This window comes from Rhamphochromis longiceps, linkage group LG7 (genome assembly GCF_057381845.1).
Source record: "Rhamphochromis longiceps isolate RC_006_pf linkage group LG7, R_longiceps_female_GT1.1, whole genome shotgun sequence".
Classification (NCBI taxonomy): Eukaryota; Metazoa; Chordata; class Actinopteri; order Cichliformes; family Cichlidae; genus Rhamphochromis; species Rhamphochromis longiceps.
Genome location: NC_140563.1, coordinates 55,820,857 through 55,839,289, shown reverse-complemented (window position 1 = coordinate 55,839,289; position 18,433 = coordinate 55,820,857). Strand labels below are relative to the sequence as shown.

Here is an 18,433-nt window from a genome sequence, read left to right as displayed (position 1 = left end):
GTATCACCAGGTTTTTTGTGTCAATAGAATCGACTCACAAATGTCTGTCAGATCCAGTTTGAACAATCCATTCAGAAGCATTTATCTCTGAGTAGCCCTTGAGCCTGTAACCCAAGCGGGACAGCTGCAGCAGGTTTGAACTGGGTGCTGATAACTGCTTTATATGAACACAGAAATGAAGAAAGGATATTCACTACAGTACTGATTCATGTTGTGCATGTAATAGCTAAGCTCACAAAAAAGAAAAGCCAGAGTCTACGCAAACGCATGCAGTGGAAAAATATATAACTTTACACAAACACTTGCAAAATAACAACAACAAAGGAACAGCACCGCTGTTGCTGGACTAATTATTAACTCAAACATGGACGACAGGTTTTGGGCATCACCACACATGGTGCTGAAGATAAAACTGTAGCAGTGTATAGGCTGCCAGCTTCTGTTTGGACTATAATGTGCTGCACATTCTTTTTGCAAAACCCACCACCATCTACATTTCTTATCTTCTCCTTAACACTACTTCCTCATCACTTCTGTTCCCTTCACCTACATATCCATTTAAGTCTGCTTTGCCAATCTCTTCCTTAATGGCGACACTCTCTACCACTTAATTCAACTTACTTCATAATTCTTTCACTTCTAACTAACATCCAACTTTGGGGCATACACCAAGGCAGACAGTGTTCAACCTCACACCTTTGACTTCCAGGCTCTCTTCACCTTTACAACAATCTTCACATATCTTCCTTCAAGACTACCCCTACTCCACTTGCCTTCCCATCAACATAACAGGTTGAATCCACCTCCAGTGCTCACAGCCTTGCTTCACAGCCTTGCTTCTCTTTCATCTGGTCTCCTGCACACACGATATATCTGTGATACATCTTTACCAAAATTCTCCATATCAGCCAGTCAAAGTCCCTAGATTTAAAATCTTTGCTCTCACCATCATACTCCTGTCTGTCCTTCTCTCTTGGTGCCCTCTAACACATTTTCCAGTATGGAAATCTCATTAATGGCGATCCACATGTTTTAGTTACGATGGATGCACTTCCTGATGCAACCCTCTCCATTTATCCGATCTAGGGATCGGCATTAGGAGTACCTGGCTTGTGGCCCCGACTGTGCCTGAGTTGTATATATTGAGTAAATATGTAGTCAGATTTCATATCCATGCAATTTTTGTGTTTAATAAATGTTATATGGTAATCTGTACACAGTGAAAATTATATAAATATATTTCTCCTTGTGTGTGCTTTGTCTTCAGTTCATAATGACAAGTCTGCTCTGCCGCCCTCAGAATTAACATTCCACTGGTTGTTTGGCCTAGTTGACTCTTGTGTTAGTCTGGGCTGGTTTGCCAGAGGAGTGCCATGGAGATCTAGACTAACCTAAAATATTTGTGCAGTTTTGGTTTTGCTTGTGACTAAATAAATGTGTTGCCTTTTGTTTACATATAAAAAAGTAATAATTTCATCTCTTTCTTTTAAACTTTGCAGGCAGGGGAGAGAGTATAATCAGGCAGGAAAGGCTGGGCAGCAGAGCTCAGAGAGAAGAGCTGATGAGTAGGAATAAATAAAAAAGATATTAGTGTGGTAAAACACAATCTGGCAGTCTGCTGAGGTAGAGACTTATGGCTGTGGCTGCAGAAGTTGCAGCCCAGCAGAAGCTGATGGCCTCCGCCACCTCCTGTCCACCTCCTGTGGCTCTGCTTCACAAGGACACACAAACTACACGGATGTGGGAATTGTTGGGGTGAATTCCAAGGGACAACTCAGATTTCATATCACAGGACCTAAAGAACATAAAAAAAAATACAAGGACAACTAAGAGAGCACTGATTGTCTCTTTTGGTCCTTTTTGAATGTGCACCTTTTGGTCTGTAACTGGGGACAGGCATATAACAGCAGTTAGCTTGATTCTGGATCTTGAGGAGATGAGGGGGGCAGTGCAGGCTCATTTCCTGTGCTCGTGTATGTCTGCAGGTTTAGCTGATGCAACAGCTAATTCTTACCCCTGTAGAGGGAGATTGATAGCCAAGAAAGGACAAAAAAGGAGAAATACTTAAGGAGACATTAGATTGGCAGGGCAGCTGAGAACTCCAGGTGGAAGGATTGTCAGAGGGCAGTCCTCATCTCCTGGTTAGCTTTAGGAATGAGGATGGTAACCAGAACAGAGAACGTACAGTATGAGGCTCATAGGGCTAAATGCAACGTCTTCCAGACTTATGAGATGAAAGATGCATTTTATAGAGACAGAATATGATGGAATCCCATGAAAGATGAAGATGTGATTGACCAAGATTCTGATTCACTGAGGGGAGTATGGGTAAGGCAAGGAAACAAGCAGCAGTCAATCATATAGTTGGCTTTGAAGACTTTGTCATTTCAGCCACTAATTTTGCCCTGGCAGAGAGTGAGATGGAGTTTAGTCACATGTTTTTCATAGAAAGGTTAGCCAAATACTTTCTGCATCTCCTGAGTTAAGGTAAGAGAGAAGCAGGCCTCTGGTTGTGCCTCCCACACTGTTGAGTCTCAGTCTCAGGCAACTCCTCTCGACAAGCCAATCAGATAAGCTAGGCATGTGGGATCAGTGGCATAAATGTAGCATGGGAAAGTGAGACAAGATAGAAGACCAGGTATTTGAAGAGCACAGGGCAGTTAATTAAAGGCTTGAGAAACCCAGAGAATTGTCTCCAGGAGAATACCGTCTCAGTCTCCAACTCCATGTCTGGTGGGTTTATTTTATGGTCAGATTCTTTTGTAAAGGCAATAATGGAAAGCCCAAGGCAGTGGTAGCGCCTGACATTTTCTTTTTCTTCCTGTGATTTGAGGTTTTGTCAACTTTTCAGTGAGGGTGCTCTTAAATTTAGCAACTAATTGCCAAACAACACACACTGCACAGCAATTACACGTCATTCTGCTGAATGACTGAAGAGATTCATATAGATTTTAGTGTTGTCAATGTGACAAAGCCTTTGAGTTGCTGCCTCCCATTGTTTTTTTTGTTTTGTTTTTTTGGATCTGGAATGATGGCTCCACTCTACTACATGCAAACATACACAGATAAAACTCCTCAGGCAACATCAGACCCATAGCAACCAGGGCTAGAAATCACCATGAAATAGCAGACCTGTACCGAAACTTTGGTAACTGATCCATATCCTCAATTTACTGTTTTTCTTTATATTGATGGAACAGTAATTTCTTGCTTTTACAGACATTTGCTCTATTGTTCTTGAACCTCTCTGGTCCCTTAATCAACTGCTCCACCTCTCCTCCTGCAGCTGAGCAGTAGCCCCACCCAGCTTACACCCCCCACATATGGTATCATCTCTTTGGTCATTTACGGCCTAATATCAGTTAACTCTGTCTTTACAGAACAATATTTTCCAATTTCAAAAATTCCCAGATATATGTGGATCTATTTTTCCATCATTTGTCCACAAGTTTATTTTACTGGAATGAAACTTTATTGTTTTATCGTTTCTCATTAGGGCTGGGTCATGTGACCCTGAACTATCCCTTAATCATGCTGCCACATGCTCAAGACTGCTACTTTACTTCCACTGTGATGCCCTGAGCATTTCTTCTGTATGTCTCTTCTTGTTAAAATTGAGGTTTTTCTCTCCCACCATCTCCAAGCACTTGCTCATGGGGAATCTGGCTGTTGGCATTTTTCTCACAAATAATGTAGGGTCTGTGCTTTGCAGTATAAACACCTTGAGGTGATGGTTGCTGTGAATATGTGAGTATTGCTTATTTTACATAGGTAAATGATTTAAATACTTCTTTCATTACTTTGCTAAACAGTTAGACTTTTCATATAATACTGCATATTCAAGTACAGAAAACTGTTTAGGACCCTAAAAACATGGCATGCTGGGTGAACAGGGTCTCAGTTACCATGGCAGTTGTGTGGCGAATGAAGACTTGAGCCAAAGACCTGAACCTGAGGATCTGACCCCAGTTTACATCACTGTTGTCTATATTCAGCCCTGTCACACCCAAACAACCTACACCTTACTGGTTTGTAAGGTGTAATCACCAGGGGTGCCTCCAGAATTTTTACATAGGGGTGGCCGTATGGGGGCCACTAAAAATATTAGGGTGGCAAACCAAAAACAGAATTTCCAGTCTTATTATGATGTTGTCAAATATAGGCTACTTGAAAAATATGGCAAAAAAAAGGGAGAAAGAAAAGAATTATATGCCTAGTTAATTTTCTGCTATCAAAGATGATATCACTGAAAACATGTACATATTACAAATCTAATAAGATTTTGAAATCCATAACAATCTGTTTTAAGCAGGAATAAATAACAAATTAATGTCATTCAACTCGTTGTGGGGTGTCTTCCTCTCTCTTGTGCTCATGTTTATTAGAATCATTACCAAAATAGGACAGCCTTGCCAGGGGAGGCCACTGGAGGGGCCAGCAAATTTTGGGGGATGGGCAGTGCCACCCCTGGCCCCCCTTGGTGACTCCCTTGTGACCACATAATTGTTTTCCCAGTTGCCATTGACATAACATCATCAGTGAGCATACACACACAATTCATTCAGCTCTTTCTTAGGCATAACTGACCTACAAACACAAAAATTAGGCAGTGCTGTCTGACCCTGTGTGTTCACTTACCTGACCTGTCCTTACACAAACACTGAGAAAAATCATTTTAGAAAACGGTTTTTGTTTTTTTGTTTTTTATAGGTAATGGTTTCAAACTTCCTATAAAGGTTAGATGCTGTACTTTTATTCCGCAAAAGTGATCAAACAACGCCTCTCCACAGAGCCGAGATTTTACGGATTCTGCGCCGTCACCAACAACAACAAGATCAGAAGTGGAAGAGGGAGGTGGTATTCGGGTGACATCAGGAGCGACACACCCATCTTGGATTATAAATGCAGCGTGGGTGCCGTAAGCGAGCCTTTTCCAAACTCAAGACTCTGCTGCTGAGAAGTGTGAGGCGGTCACTGCTACAGTAATCATGGCACCAGCGGGAGAAAAGAAGGTAGGCGTGCACTCCGATCAGTCCTGGATAATGCACACGTTGTATTTTGTTTTTGTTTATTATGTTTCTCGTCATGTTGCATGATTAAAAAATGTAAAGGGCGCTCTGAACTTGAGTCAGCTTGTCCGCGCTTCATGCAATGAAATGGGTGTTGTGCAGCTCTGTGTGTTGTTTTGATTTGATTTGCGTGTTAACTTCACGGCAGAACATTTTGAAGCGCCTGGATGCAGGAGAGGTCGTTATTGGGGACGGAGGCTTTGTCTTCGCGCTCGAGAAGAGAGGTTATGTAAAAGCCGGGCCGTGGACACCTGAAGCTGCTGCCGAGCACCCCGAAGCGGGTAGGACTCTGCTTGCTCTCCATTTAAAGCTTAAATGTTGAAGTTCCAGTTTTGTGAGTGCTGAATGGGGGGTGTTGTGTTTGCAGTGCGGCAGCTGCACAGAGAGTTCCTGAGAGCTGGTTCCAATGTCATGCAGACGTTCACTTTCTACGCAAGCGATGACAAACTAGAGAACAGGGGCCAGACTCTGAGCTTCACCGTGAGTTTGTTTTCATGTGCAGCTGCTCTGAGCTCTCATCAAGCATGCAGAGGGGTTTAAACGGACTCAAAACATGAAAGTTGAACTGATTTATAAGTGGTTTTAAAAAATATTTCCTTTCATCCACAGGGACGCCAAATAAACGAAGCAGCTTGTGACCTGGCCAGAGAGGTGGCCAATGAGGGTGACGCTCTGGTGGCAGGTGGAGTCTCTCAGACCCCGGCATACCTCAGCGGCAAGACCGAGGAGGAGGTCAAGGCCATCTTCATGAAACAGATCGATGTCTTTGTCCAGAAAAATGTCGACTTCTTGATTGCAGAGGTATGCCGTGAACTTAAACATTTCCTTCTGGAAACTTAAAGCAACTTTTGATAAGAGATCACTTAGGTCAACATTTAAAGAGATGTCCCTGAACTAGAACTGTCTCAGTGCAGATTTGGGAGTAAAGCAAAGTTAACAAAACCATTGCAGCAGGTTAGAATATCATCTCTTCTCCTGTCTCTGAATGACTTTATTAATAATGAATCATTTTCAGCTTGGGCATTTTTGCAATTAGAAATGCATTTATTCATGCATTTATATATTTTATGTCTATATATTCATGTAATTCCCCTCTCGTAAGGTGCTGAACTCTGAAGAAGTCTGGAGGGGGTGTTACACCATGTCATTGTATAACTGCTCACATTTCAGTATCTAAATGCTGGAGCCCAGGTTTACTAATGACCACTTTATATATTTTTTCCACTTAGACTTGAGAAAGAAAGTCGTCTCAGTGAGTAGCAAAGTCTGCTTAAATAGCACAAGTAACTGAGATAAGTGTATCCTGCAAAAAAATGTATTTGAATGTGTTTCTCATGACTCTGTACTGTACTCATGACTGTACGCCTTTATGGACCGGTATGTTGAATTCAGGTTGAGGGGTCCCAAAGAGCTCCCACAGCAGCTTTAAACTGTTTTAGTAATTCAGCAGTCTTTACGTTTTGTGCTTCCTTGCAGTACTTTGAGCACGTGGAAGAGGCTGAGTGGGCAGTCCAGGTTTTGAAGGCTTCCGGTAAGCCAGTCGCTGCGACTCTGTGCATTGGACCTGAAGGGGACCTGAACGGCGTCAGTCCTGGAGACTGTGCAGTCAGACTTGTTAAAGCTGGTACGACAATTTCCCGCACGTTGAGTAACAGGAATTTAAGAAAAGTTGACTTTAAAAAAATGTTTAATCAACAATATTATTTAATTTTGGCGCCATTGTTTGACGTATATGAAGAAACTCAGCAGAGTTTAGAGAAACTACCTGAGAACTAATGTTTTGGTAATGTAACTACAGAGCAATGGATGCACACATCAGTGGTCACAATTGCAGAATGTCTTGTTGTCTAAAGGATGCGAACCCTGTTGCATGTCATTGAAGCTCTTGGATCAGGTCTGATAAAAGCAGACTTCAAATTCATTATCAGCTCAAACAGCTGCACACAGTTCTGCCTATGAATAACTATGAACTATGTTGAAATGTCTCTTATGAACTTAAGGCTGGTTTGTTCGTACTCCAGACTTCTCCTGCTAACTCGGCCTAGAGTATTACGATTCGTCTTCTGTAAAGAAAGCCTGTGTGCTTAAAGTGGTTTCCTGTAATGAAACTCTATAGCATCTTTCATTCCCCTCTCCCTGTCTGGTAAGAACCCACATTTGTGGTCCGCACACCTCCTGGTACGGTGAACCATGTGGACAACATACAGTGTATTCAGTATCTTAATGGGGCTTCAATGTCGTATTCAGAGCTAAGTGCACCTCTCCTCACAGCTGCTTTTTTTGTCACACTATGGTAAATTCAGGTCAAGCAGTTTAAAATGAACTGGTCTTGTTCTGTGTAGCTGGACCAGTCAGGGTGTAGTGCATGCTGCACACTGGAGGGACACAGTGGGTCTGTAATTAATATTATCCATTGCACTTGTTTACCCTCCTGGGAAACTGTTCACCCTGTTTTAGTGCTACATTACCCTCAAGCTTGTTTTTGGACCTGCTATCTTCAGCTGACATGTGGGATTCAGTATAATTTTCCCATTGGCACATGTGGAAGCTTTGCGCCAATCTTTCTTGTTTCCTACATCAGATGCTGACAATCTTTTGCTCACATTTAGCTGATCTACACATTTCCAGAAGACTAATTTTAGTTGGTTTGGGAAGTGCTCGGGTCCTATGTCATATGGCATATAGTCTAGCAATGCAATCAGGCCTACCATGGGTATGTCATACAAATGCGCATATTATTACGCAACAGCACTGCAAAACTAAATGTGGGTGTTTGGACATCTCATTTTGTTATGTGGGGAAAAAAAAATCAAGACTTGCAAGGTCTGCAAAGTGTCTACGTTTCAAAATATCTTGACTTCTGGTGTTTTTGTGGTCCAAAACTTCATTTGTCACAATCTCCAAATACACCAAGAAAGCATTTTTAGCATGTTAGTGGTATGGACCTGACATCTTAAACTCGATGCATGCAGTTTGTATTCATTTGAAGTCTTAGTCTGTGTTAATGTTCAGTCATTAGATTTCTTGTTAAAGCCACTGTGTAGATCAGATTTTTGCTGCCATCCAGTGGTGGTATGAACAGATGCTGAGGTAATCAGCCATGTGCACTGATACATCCAGCATTGAGCTGAAACCAACATGGATTGCTACCATTTCTTACAAGAATTTTCCACAATCTCAACAATTTATTGCCTCAGTTCTGATCTGTTCTGCACATCTTCTCTGTAGGTGCTGATATTGTTGGCATTAACTGCCACTTTGACCCAGAGACTTGTGTGAAGACTGTGAAACTGATGAAGGAGGGTGTGGAGAAGGCTGGGCTGAAGGCTCACTACATGTCCCAGCCACTGGCCTTTCATACTCCGGACTGCGGCTGCCAGGGATTCATCGACCTGCCGGAATTCCCGTTTGGTCATTACTCTACTTTTTAAAAAAAAATGTTTTAAAAAATTAAAAATTCTCAATCCACATAAAAACATTTTTTTAAGAAATCCTCAAAAATAAACTCCTCTTCCAACAGGTCTGGAGCCAAGGATCCTGACCAGAATGGACATGCATAAATATGCCCGGGAAGCATATAATGCTGGGATTCGCTACATTGGAGGCTGCTGCGGATTTGAACCGTATCACATCCGTGCCTTGGCTGAGGAGCTGGAAGCTGAGCGAGGTTGTCTTCCTGCTGGATCTGAGAAGCATGGCAGCTGGGGTAGTGGCCTGTCATTGCACACCAAGCCTTGGGTTAGAGCTAGGTAGATGTTATTTCAGTTTTCTCAAAGCACCTCAAGATTATTGCCACTGTTTTGTTTTCAGGACAGCTTGCCATTTCTCTTTTTAGGGCCCGCCGTGACTACTGGGAGAAGCTGAAGCCCGCCTCTGGCCGCCCCTTCTGCCCCTCCATGTCCACACCTGATAGCTGGGGAGTCACCAAAGGCCACGCTGACCTGATGCAGCAAAAGGAGGCTACCTCCAAGGAGCAGCTGGAGGCTCTGTTTGACAAGGCCAGCCAAGGCCACTGAGCTCCTGTCTGAGGCCTTTGACAAGGAGAAGCAAAGGGGTGGCGTGAGAAGGCATACTCACACATTCCCCAAAGTTTATGTACCAAAAAAGATTGAAATGCTGAAGTTCTTTCTTTTTTAGGACCATTTTTACTATGTGAAAGACTGGCATCATATGCTTAACCTTTGAAACTGGCTTTCCAGACTGAGCCTTCAGTGTTATTATGACCATCACAACTGTTTAAAGAAAAAAAGTGAAATTACTGTATTACAAATGTACAGTTGTTTGTGAAAGCACCCAAGTAATGTCACAATGATGTGGGCAGCAATAAACGACAAACTGCAACAAAGAAATCAGCACTGGTGGTTTTGTTCCTTGGAAGGGTCATTTAGACTACGTCCACACTAGCCCGGATAGGGGAAAACGCCATCTCAGGGTGGATGGGAGGCCAAAACGGAGAGAAAACAATGAGTTTTCAAACGAAAATGCATTAATATGGACATAGCCTTACCTATAAAAGTCAAACTTCAGGAAATGGTGTGTTGCTTATCACCTAAAATAGGTTTTGTTTTTGTCGCACAGATGCTCAACTGGATTGAGGTCTGAAGAGTTCGGAGGCCCAGTCAATCCTTAAATTAATTGTTGTTCATCCATTCCTAAACCTTTGGGGTTTTTTTTTTTTTTTTTTTTTTGTTTGTTTGTTTGTTTGTTTGTTTTTGGGGCAGGGCATATAGCCTGCTGAAAGATTCCACAGCCATCAGGGAGTACAATTTCCATTAAAAAGGGTGTACATGGTCTGCATATATATTCCCATATAAGGGAACAATCTACGAAGCTCTGTAGAGCTTATCTGTTTTTAAACCATGGAAATCCAAAGGGAGTTCTGGTTTCCTGTGTTTATTAGGCTGAAGTATTCTTTCCGCACTCTGACTCAACTGATCCAAATTTTAATGGCAATAATGCATGACCTTCACCTGGTGAACTACATTGAAATGTCTTTTCAATGTGTTTTCACAAGATTTACCAGAAGAGGCAGAGAATTAAAAAGCAGGAAATGCATTTATTTTCAGATTACTTTCCCCCCTCAAATATAATAAAAATAATAATAAAACAAAACATATAAAAAATACAATCAATGCCAATATTTCTGCCGTTGATTGTATTTTACATTCATATTCACGTTTGAGATTTGCCTCATCGTACTTTGAATCCTCGCACATCTTCCATCTCAAGCTTACTGTCAACAAAGGCTGGCATATTTCTACAAATACTCTGCAGTGACTAACAGAACTGAAGTTTGCACTCAGAGGAAATCAAAAGTTGAAAAGATTCTAAATATAAGTCAAGCACCAGCAAGATTTTGGAAAAGGCCCTTAGTAAACTAACCCACTTGGTGTTTTTTCTAGTAGCTTTAAAAGCACCATAAAGGTAATCTTTGCCCCACTCTACATTTTTTTTCTAGTCGCTAGATTGATTTTAAAGTTGCATGCGAAAATTAACTTTCTTAGAGAATAAATGGTGCATAAACCTGTTTTGACCCAGTTCGCTTACCGTACGCAGTCTGGCACTAAACACGTTCTGTACGTATTTGCGTCATGGATTTGCCCACGTGCAGATGTTTATGCTCCTCGTGCACGTATGCAAGTGAGGAAAAGAGACAGAGGAATAGAGATTAAAAAAAAAAACAAAAGAGTACAACTCGTAATGAACACTTTTTAAAAATTAAACACGTAAAGTTACTGAATTAAAAAGTAGTTTGCGTGGAACAGTTTTCTGTCTTTGTGTGCCGTTTGGTTTATTAAGCTGTTAAAAGAAACGGACTGTTATGTTGCCTTCAAGGGTTCATGTGGAAAAAGTGTACGCGTAATAAAAACGTTAAACACTGTAATGTAATGAACAAAACATTTTAAGGATGTAGTATGTACAACTGGACTGTGTTTAAAAATATCCAAAAAATAAAAAGAATTGTGAAAAGAATAAAAGTTTGTGATAGAAAGACATGTCACGCTTAATGCATCTGATAAAATATTAGACTTTGCATTGCTTTTTAATGATAAATTGATATATTTCACGTTCACATGGTATAAAGAGAGACTAGCGGATATAGTTAACCAGCATTAGCATATTGTACATTATATGCATCATTAAACGTCTTTTAAAATGCATATTATTGGGAGATAAAGAGATATTTTTGTAGTTTTATAGAGATAAAGAAATATTAGTCAACTAACTAACAATTTGCTCAAAGATCGTTTTGCATGTCAGTACGGTATCGACATTTTCTAGGAGCATCATATTTACCATTTTCATCGTGGAGATGGAATGCAACACCGGAGGGAGGGGGGGGGGGGGGGTCACCAGTTAAATCCCTCCCCGGACAAACACGCACGCACCTTCTGCTTGTAAACAGAAGCTCACACGTGACATCGAGAGCCGATGTGCGTCGCGCGACGGCATTGTCTGAGAGCGGACAAAGAGCTGCACATTCAAGACAGCGCGAGCATCGGGCAGGTGAGCGCCCAGGTGTCATGGCAACGGACATTAGCTGCCGCAATATGAAGCCGACTTCTCTCCTTCGATTAGACCGCGGTGTCCGAGTGCGTTTGGCTGCTTGAACTTCTTCATGTCGGAATCCCAAATCCGACCATTTGGAGGAGGGACAACGACGTTGGCTGCGCTTTCGGCCGCTTACACGCAACAGACAGCGGGTTAACAAAGCAAGAAAGCCTTTGTGTCATCTCTTAATCTAGCTCGTCGGTTTGTTCGCTGTAGCTCTGCCAAATCTTACTTTGTGTTTTTTTTAAACGTGGGGTCTGCTGTCGGTGGCTACGAGTAGCATTTAGCCTCGACATCAGGGAAGATTTTTTTTCCTCTGGCTAACGCATATCTAAGTGTCTTTTTTTACTGGCTGGATGAGATGTCATTCATCATGGAGGATAACTTAGAGTCCGGATGGGTGTCCGTCCGGCCCAAAGTCTTCGACGAAAAAGAGAGACATAAATTTGTTTTCATTGTGGCCTGGAACGACGTCGAGGGAAAGTTCGCCATAACCTGCCACAACAGAACCGTGCAGAGACGGAGCACTTTACTGGACGTCGACTGTGGCCCAATCGCTGGGCTTCCTCCCACCGGTGCCTGCGTGGCTGAAAAACACACAAAAAGTCCCGTCACGGCGAAGAAAGATGGAGTCTGCCAAGTGGGTAAAGTTAGACCGCACTCTGTCCCCAAAGGGAAACCCACAACAAATGCTAACGCAGACAGGAAGACTTTAAAAGCCGGTAGTTCAAAGTCATATGAGTGCGTAAGTCACACTTTAGGGACATGGGACGTTGTGACACCCAAGATAACGGATATGGAGATCCTGGAGCCAGTGGATGTCACGCTGTCTCCGGATGATGCAGACCCAGGCGACATCGAGGCCAGTAACCGCGAAGACTTCAGCTGGGCTGGACTGTTCTCCTTCCAGGAACTGAGAGCAGCCCACCTCCAACTATGCGCCGTCAACTCGGACCTAGAGCCTTGTTTGCCCTCTTTCCCGGAGGAGCAGTCTGGCGTGTGGACTGTCCTTTTCGGTCCGCCCGGGATGTCACAGCGGGAGACGGACGCCCTGTGCTATCAGTTGCAGGTGTACCTGGGTCATGCCCTGGACACCTGCGGCTGGAAGATCCTCTCACAGGTGCTTTTCTCAGAGAGCGACGACACCGAGGAGTACTACGAGAGTCTGAGTGAGCTGAGGCAGAAAGGCTATGAAGATGCTCTGGAGAGGGCCAAAAGACGCATGCAAGAGGTGAAGTAACTTATTCAGTTGTCATGAAGTCTGACTTGCTTTTAAATAAAAGCAGGGAATCAAGCTTTTTAGTACTTGATGATGTGAGATCTGATAAGTACACTCTTAATGGCAGCCTGACATTACATGGAAAGGTAGTTTTTTTTGTTTTTTTTTTTGATAAACGGGGCAATTTTGGTTTAATTTTAAGTCCATTTATAATTTTAAGGCTGCTGGTTCTCTTCCCTCCTCTTCCTTTGTCCCCCTCCCCTCCTGTGATCTACCATCTGTTGCTGCACATTCACAAGCCAGTAATATGATCTGGTCTGGCCAGACATTACACTCCAGTTGGCTGAACCATTGGAAGGGAGTTACATAGAAAAACAGGAGAACAAAAAGAGGTGGAGTTACAGGAATGATGTGTCACCACAGCTGTCGAGATTGCTTCAGTGTAATCCTACACAGATGAAGGTGTATATTTAGCCCAGCTATGTTGCTATATTTCATGTCTGTAGCCTGATGTGAGTGGCAAAGCAAGGTGAAGTGCCAGATACTCTAAAGGTGTAAGTTATGATCATAATTGTAGCCTCAGGAAAAAAATGTTAACCTCCAGAGTGTTTTAACTGACTGATGCACCAAACCAGTAAACAGCTGGTTATCAAGGAGCAAGGAATACTTAATTACTTTAGTGATTCATATGTGACAGGGCACATCTTCAGAGGAAACAGGAATGAGTTTTGTTTGAACTTGTTTTTATAAAAAGAGCAGCAGTCATTACATACAGCTCTCATCAGGTGTTTAAAATCTAGTCGGGGAAAAAGTTGTTAGATTAATCGATAATGGAACTAAGTGAAAGATGGGGCAGCTCTTAGTAGCAGCAAAGATGACTCTTCCTTTGATGTGTAATTAGTGTTATTTGTTATTTTATCCAACACACTCATGTGGAAGAACTCAGTTACTAATACATAACAATAAAATATAATCTAGCTCAAATCATAAGCTGCAGCCTCACGTTGGAACACTATAGTGTCAACAACAGATGTAATATTTACTCTGTTTTATTGGATTGTACTTGTTCCCAAGTTTCCAGGTTCAGTCATGATGAACTTTGACTTTAAGTATGCTGACCTGGTTCCAACACTTTCAGGGCTGTAGTTGGTTTAATTGCATGATGATATTGGGAGAAAAGGAGGGCATGTCATTTTACCTCAAGTAAAATTTACAGTTTTTTACCATAAAGATATGGTGATCTTATAGTAATGTGCTTCCGTACTCCACTAATTACGTTGCTCTATCCAAGCAACAGAAACAGAGAAAATTTTACTTTTTAATCCTTGCCAAGAATGATAATTTTCATTGTCTGGAAAAGCTTCAGACTGAAAATCACTGCTCTTAATAATTGTACTTTGACACTTTCCCAGTTTTTCCTTATCTGTGGTCTGATGCCATACGAAATCCAGCTTATTGCCAGGGGACCTGACATATTGCAAGTTAATAGTTTCTTGTTCTGCGATGACAAGGATGTGAAGGGAACAAAAGGTGATGGGAGGTTAACTACAATTGTAGCGCAGAGAGATTAAAGTGAAAGCATACGTAAAAAAAAAACCACGCTATAGTGTTTACTATAAAATCTAAGCCACAGGTATCATATAAGAGTCATTCTATCTCAGATCAGAACATTTTCTGCTCAAGCACCTCTGATTTGCCTGGAAATGTTATGGTTTAAAATTTGCACATATATAAGGCTGTGAAATTATAGCTCCATATATCAAATAATTTCAAAGGTTTTACTTGTTTATTTTTGGAAAAAGGTGTATTGACCCACTTCCAGTATGTTTTGATCAATTTGAACATGACTAGATGAAACCTTTAAATTTTCTCTGGCCTCTCAGATACTTAAAAATTTAGTATTTCCTGAATTGTAAACTGTTATATTTGACAAAATAAACCATGTAGCCATATGTAGTCACCAAAATGACAAAAATATGACAATTTCTTCCATTAAAGCAAAAATATCAGTAGATTGTGCAATCGAAATTAGACTGTTGTTTATAGATGATACTCTAATTATAACAGTGAAAATAGTAGAGTTTTATAAGTCAGGTTTAGATTATAATATATTGTGAGGCAAAGACAAAAGTACTGATGTAAAGTTTTTCATTTGTACAAATAAATATAGCAAAACAATAAAGAGTAATGAAAAAGGGATTAGTTGCTTGTTTCATGTGTGTAGTCCTGTATGCCCAAGTTGCCAATGTCTATGTAGCGATTGGTAGTCTGAGAAAACAGTCAAGAAGGAATCCAGCAATCAACATGCTTGTCATTTGAATAAATGCAAATATATGTATCACATATATTATTGTTGTGATATATATGAAAAAGCAGCATCTTTTGTAATCGTTCTCTCTGTGACGTTTAAATCTGTACAACCATTGTAAAATTTTTTGACAGTTAAACTACTCCTCTGGGTGGTTTGAAATTCAGGCCTAAATGTGTACAATAATCAAGTTTCTCTTCTTTGCTGGGCGACCTCTTGACCTTTGTATGTTGAAGGTTAACATGGCTTCTGCATGTTTTGTGTACGCCCACAGTTTTTGTTATGGTGTGTCTGCATGTTTGCCTCAGGCACAGCTGTGTTGTTAGTCTGCTGTACAGTTACTGAACGGAGCAGTTTACTTCATTCACACTTATGTATAGGGGTATTTTATATTTTGTGTCACTCACATCTTTTTAGTTGTACATAAACTGATACGTTCACAACAATTGCTGTTTTGCCTGCTGGTATTGTCTTGTTGGAGCTAAAAATGGGAACACATAGAGCTGAAGCTGTACTTTTCTGACAATTTTTTGTCAGAGCAACTCCTCAAAAATAAGTAAAATAATAGTTACAATATGCAAATTATTGATATTAAAAATGCATCTTAAACGTTGTGTTTAACCAGTTGACATTACCTCTGTTGATTACAGGTGGCATTACTATTTTCATCTATCACTACATGAAACTTTTGTGCTGAGAAAGCCAGAACCAATCAAGTTGCCTGAAAGATTTAGGCCTGAGGTCTGTTGATTGACGACTCCTGAACAGCATTCAGTTTCAAATGAGCTTTAAAATCCAGTCTCTGCTCAGTCAGGGCGTTCTCTTCCTGCCTCACATCTCAATTAAAAGGCAGAAGGGAAACTGCTTCAGCAAGACTGAGCAGATGTAGCAGCAGCAAGAGTAAGTCCTGATGACAGAGCTGGTATACTGCAGCTATACTCTAGTGCATATTACCAGGAATGTCCCTGTAATTATTATGTACTCATTTCACATTGGAAGGCCTTCTGTTTAACAGCAAGGCTTAACATAGGTTTTATGTTTATTCATTTGCAAACTGCTTTAAAACATGCATATTTATCCATAGCAGACAAGCAAACATACACACAATATACTCTTATTGTCAGGCTGATATAGAATAACAAGAGTAAGAGCAGAACACTAATAAGGCATAAGCAAATGATATGTAAACTAGTCAGAGTAATAATAAGAGGCACTTAAAAGAGAGCAATGCCTGAAATCCTGGATGGTGCCTTCAGCTGTGTGTTTGATGTCTGGGTACACAATAAAATGGACCAAGCAGGGGTTACAGTAATTTTGTCTTACAATGTGAAATAATAATTGTTAGCTTTTAAATTTGTCAAAAAACAAAAAACTATGATCGCAGCAGTTGAGTACAGTTTAAATTAAAGTTAATAGGATTGTTCTTAAATGATGAGCTTTTGGATGCGGTGCGTGGGGATTCTAAATGCTCAACATCACACTAGGCAATATCAGACTGATGTTCAAACAAATAGTCCAGTTCATTTGTGCAGTTTTCAGTATAATTTATTTTCCCCACAGGAGCAGTAGTTCATGCTTTTATTGTGGCGTGCGTGTGTTAGACAAAGCACTTAGCGGCATAGATAATAGCGTTGTATCAATGTGTGTGATAGGGTGAGTGAGACTTGTAGTAGAAAGTGCTTTGAGTGGTCAACTTGAGTAGTAGTTATATGAATACCAGTCCATTTATTTCCCCCACAAAAAAGTCCCATTTAATTACATTATAAATGTGTAATTACGTTATACTGGTAGCATAATCTACAAGAATGTAGCATAATTTATTAGTAGATTTATATTTCATATTATAAAACTGTATCTGCAAAAAACATGGTAACAGTAACTTAAAAGTAAATGCAGTAGGGTAAATGTTGTTCCCCTTTTTTATGGGGTGAACATGGCTTTCCATTGGTGGTGTGTTGGCAGGCTGTAGGAAGCTACGAACAGCCCGTCTACCTGCAGAGAGTGGCTGTTGCCAGATGGAAGCAGTCCCCAAAATATGTGGTACAATCAGTCTGTGGGCTGCTTCAGCTTTTGATGTTTTTGACCCTTCAGTCAGCTGTGGAGACGAGTAAAGTTATAACACACAAAGAGCTGAAGTGAAATAGATATCTCTCAGTAAGGACACCTGAGCTACATGCTGTTGGGTTTTTGGAGGACTGCACAGGAGCATGATTGTGTAGGTTGACAACACCTCTTGGTAGGCTCACTATAGACAATTAAGGACACATGTGCCGTACAATAAAATAAGCTTTAGACTTACCCCTGCATGCTACAGGCATGTCTACTAGAAAGCAACGGGGTTGCAGCTGTTAGCTCAAGTAATCTTAAGATCTGTCAGTTCACCTGCTTTTTCTTTTTTTCTGTCAGTCACCAAACAGGCCAGCAGCAGGCCAAAAAGCTTGCACAGTATACTGTTTTACTGGTCCCAGTTTAAAAAAGAAAAAAAAAGAAAAAGAAAAGCTTAACACACCTATACACCCCACACCTGACAACATTCAGTTCATCATCAATATGTCACTTGTGGTAAAAATAAGCATTACAATACTAGGATTGTAATGTATTGTAATCCTAATTCTAGGATTGTAATGTGTTGATGAATGATGAAAAATCAGTTATTAAAACAGCAGCCCATGTATTTTTCTGTTCATTAACTTATTGATTAATTGGTAATTGCCCAAAAACTAATTAAGACAAGTAATACAGTTGGCTTTGGAGGGCAAGAGCAGCAGCTCTTTGCCTTATACTGTTCCCAACAAATATATCAGACCATTAAAATGACATCACTGCAGGAAGTGAAATTGTTGCATTATAAAAATGGGAATTGTAAAAGAAAAATGTGCAAGTCCAGCTTTAGCGATTTATTCTAAAATTCTCCAGTCTGAATTAGAGTCGGCTCATTTAGCTCAGGGGCTTTCCTGGCTAGCAGTGGCTGCAGGGGGTGTACGGCTGGGCACTGGTTTCCAGGGCTACGCAGAGCTAAAGTAAACAGTAGGAGCAGTGTTGGAGCTGAATCGTGTAGTGTCTACCCCAGTACCCACTGTGGAGGGCTGTGGAAACTCAGGCCACAGTTAATATAGGAGTCTCTATTCATATCTATCTGTTTCTGCAGAGCGAGATCACTTTATTCACTACTTTGGATGACGATTGGTGTGGTGGTACATTTCAATATTATCTGAGGCAGACGTGAAGGAGAAGTATTATGCTGTGTGAACTGAAGCTGCTGGCTTCTGAGAGCTGGGAGGTGAA

At 41.0% G+C, this 18,433-nt stretch overlaps 2 protein-coding genes across 2 annotated transcripts in view; both read left to right on the top strand.

Annotated features, from left to right (window-relative positions):
• Nucleotides 1–4,865: 4,865 nt before the first annotated feature.
• Nucleotides 4,866–9,418, top strand: bhmt (betaine-homocysteine methyltransferase). Its single transcript, XM_085414428.1, has 8 exons — nt 4,866–5,012; nt 5,218–5,350; nt 5,437–5,549; nt 5,679–5,870; nt 6,546–6,693; nt 8,298–8,480; nt 8,590–8,818; nt 8,905–9,418. Exons 1-8 carry the CDS (start codon nt 4,989–4,991, stop codon nt 9,083–9,085), a joined length of 1,203 nt encoding a protein of 400 aa, XP_085270554.1. The 5' UTR covers nt 4,866–4,988; the 3' UTR covers nt 9,086–9,418.
• Nucleotides 9,419–11,415: 1,997 nt separating this feature from the next.
• jmy (junction mediating and regulatory protein, p53 cofactor) overlaps nt 11,416–18,433 on the top strand; it is a 29,167-nt gene continuing 22,149 nt past the window's right edge. The window contains exon 1 of the mRNA XM_085414427.1: nt 11,416–12,852. Within this exon, the coding sequence (XP_085270553.1) occupies nt 11,983–12,852 (870 nt within the window). The 5' untranslated portion in view covers nt 11,416–11,982. The remainder of the gene's footprint in view (nt 12,853–18,433) is intronic.

Bases quoted from the DNA above. Each gene is read 5' to 3' on its own strand.
- bhmt (XM_085414428.1), top strand. From the start codon at position 4,989: ATGGCACCAGCGGGAGAAAAGAAG. The intron at 5,550-5,678 runs GTGAGTTTGTTT...TTTCATCCACAG, and splicing joins GCCAGACTCTGAGCTTCACC to GGACGCCAAATAAACGAAGC. The intron at 8,819-8,904 runs GTAGATGTTATT...TTCTCTTTTTAG, and splicing joins AAGCCTTGGGTTAGAGCTAG to GGCCCGCCGTGACTACTGGG.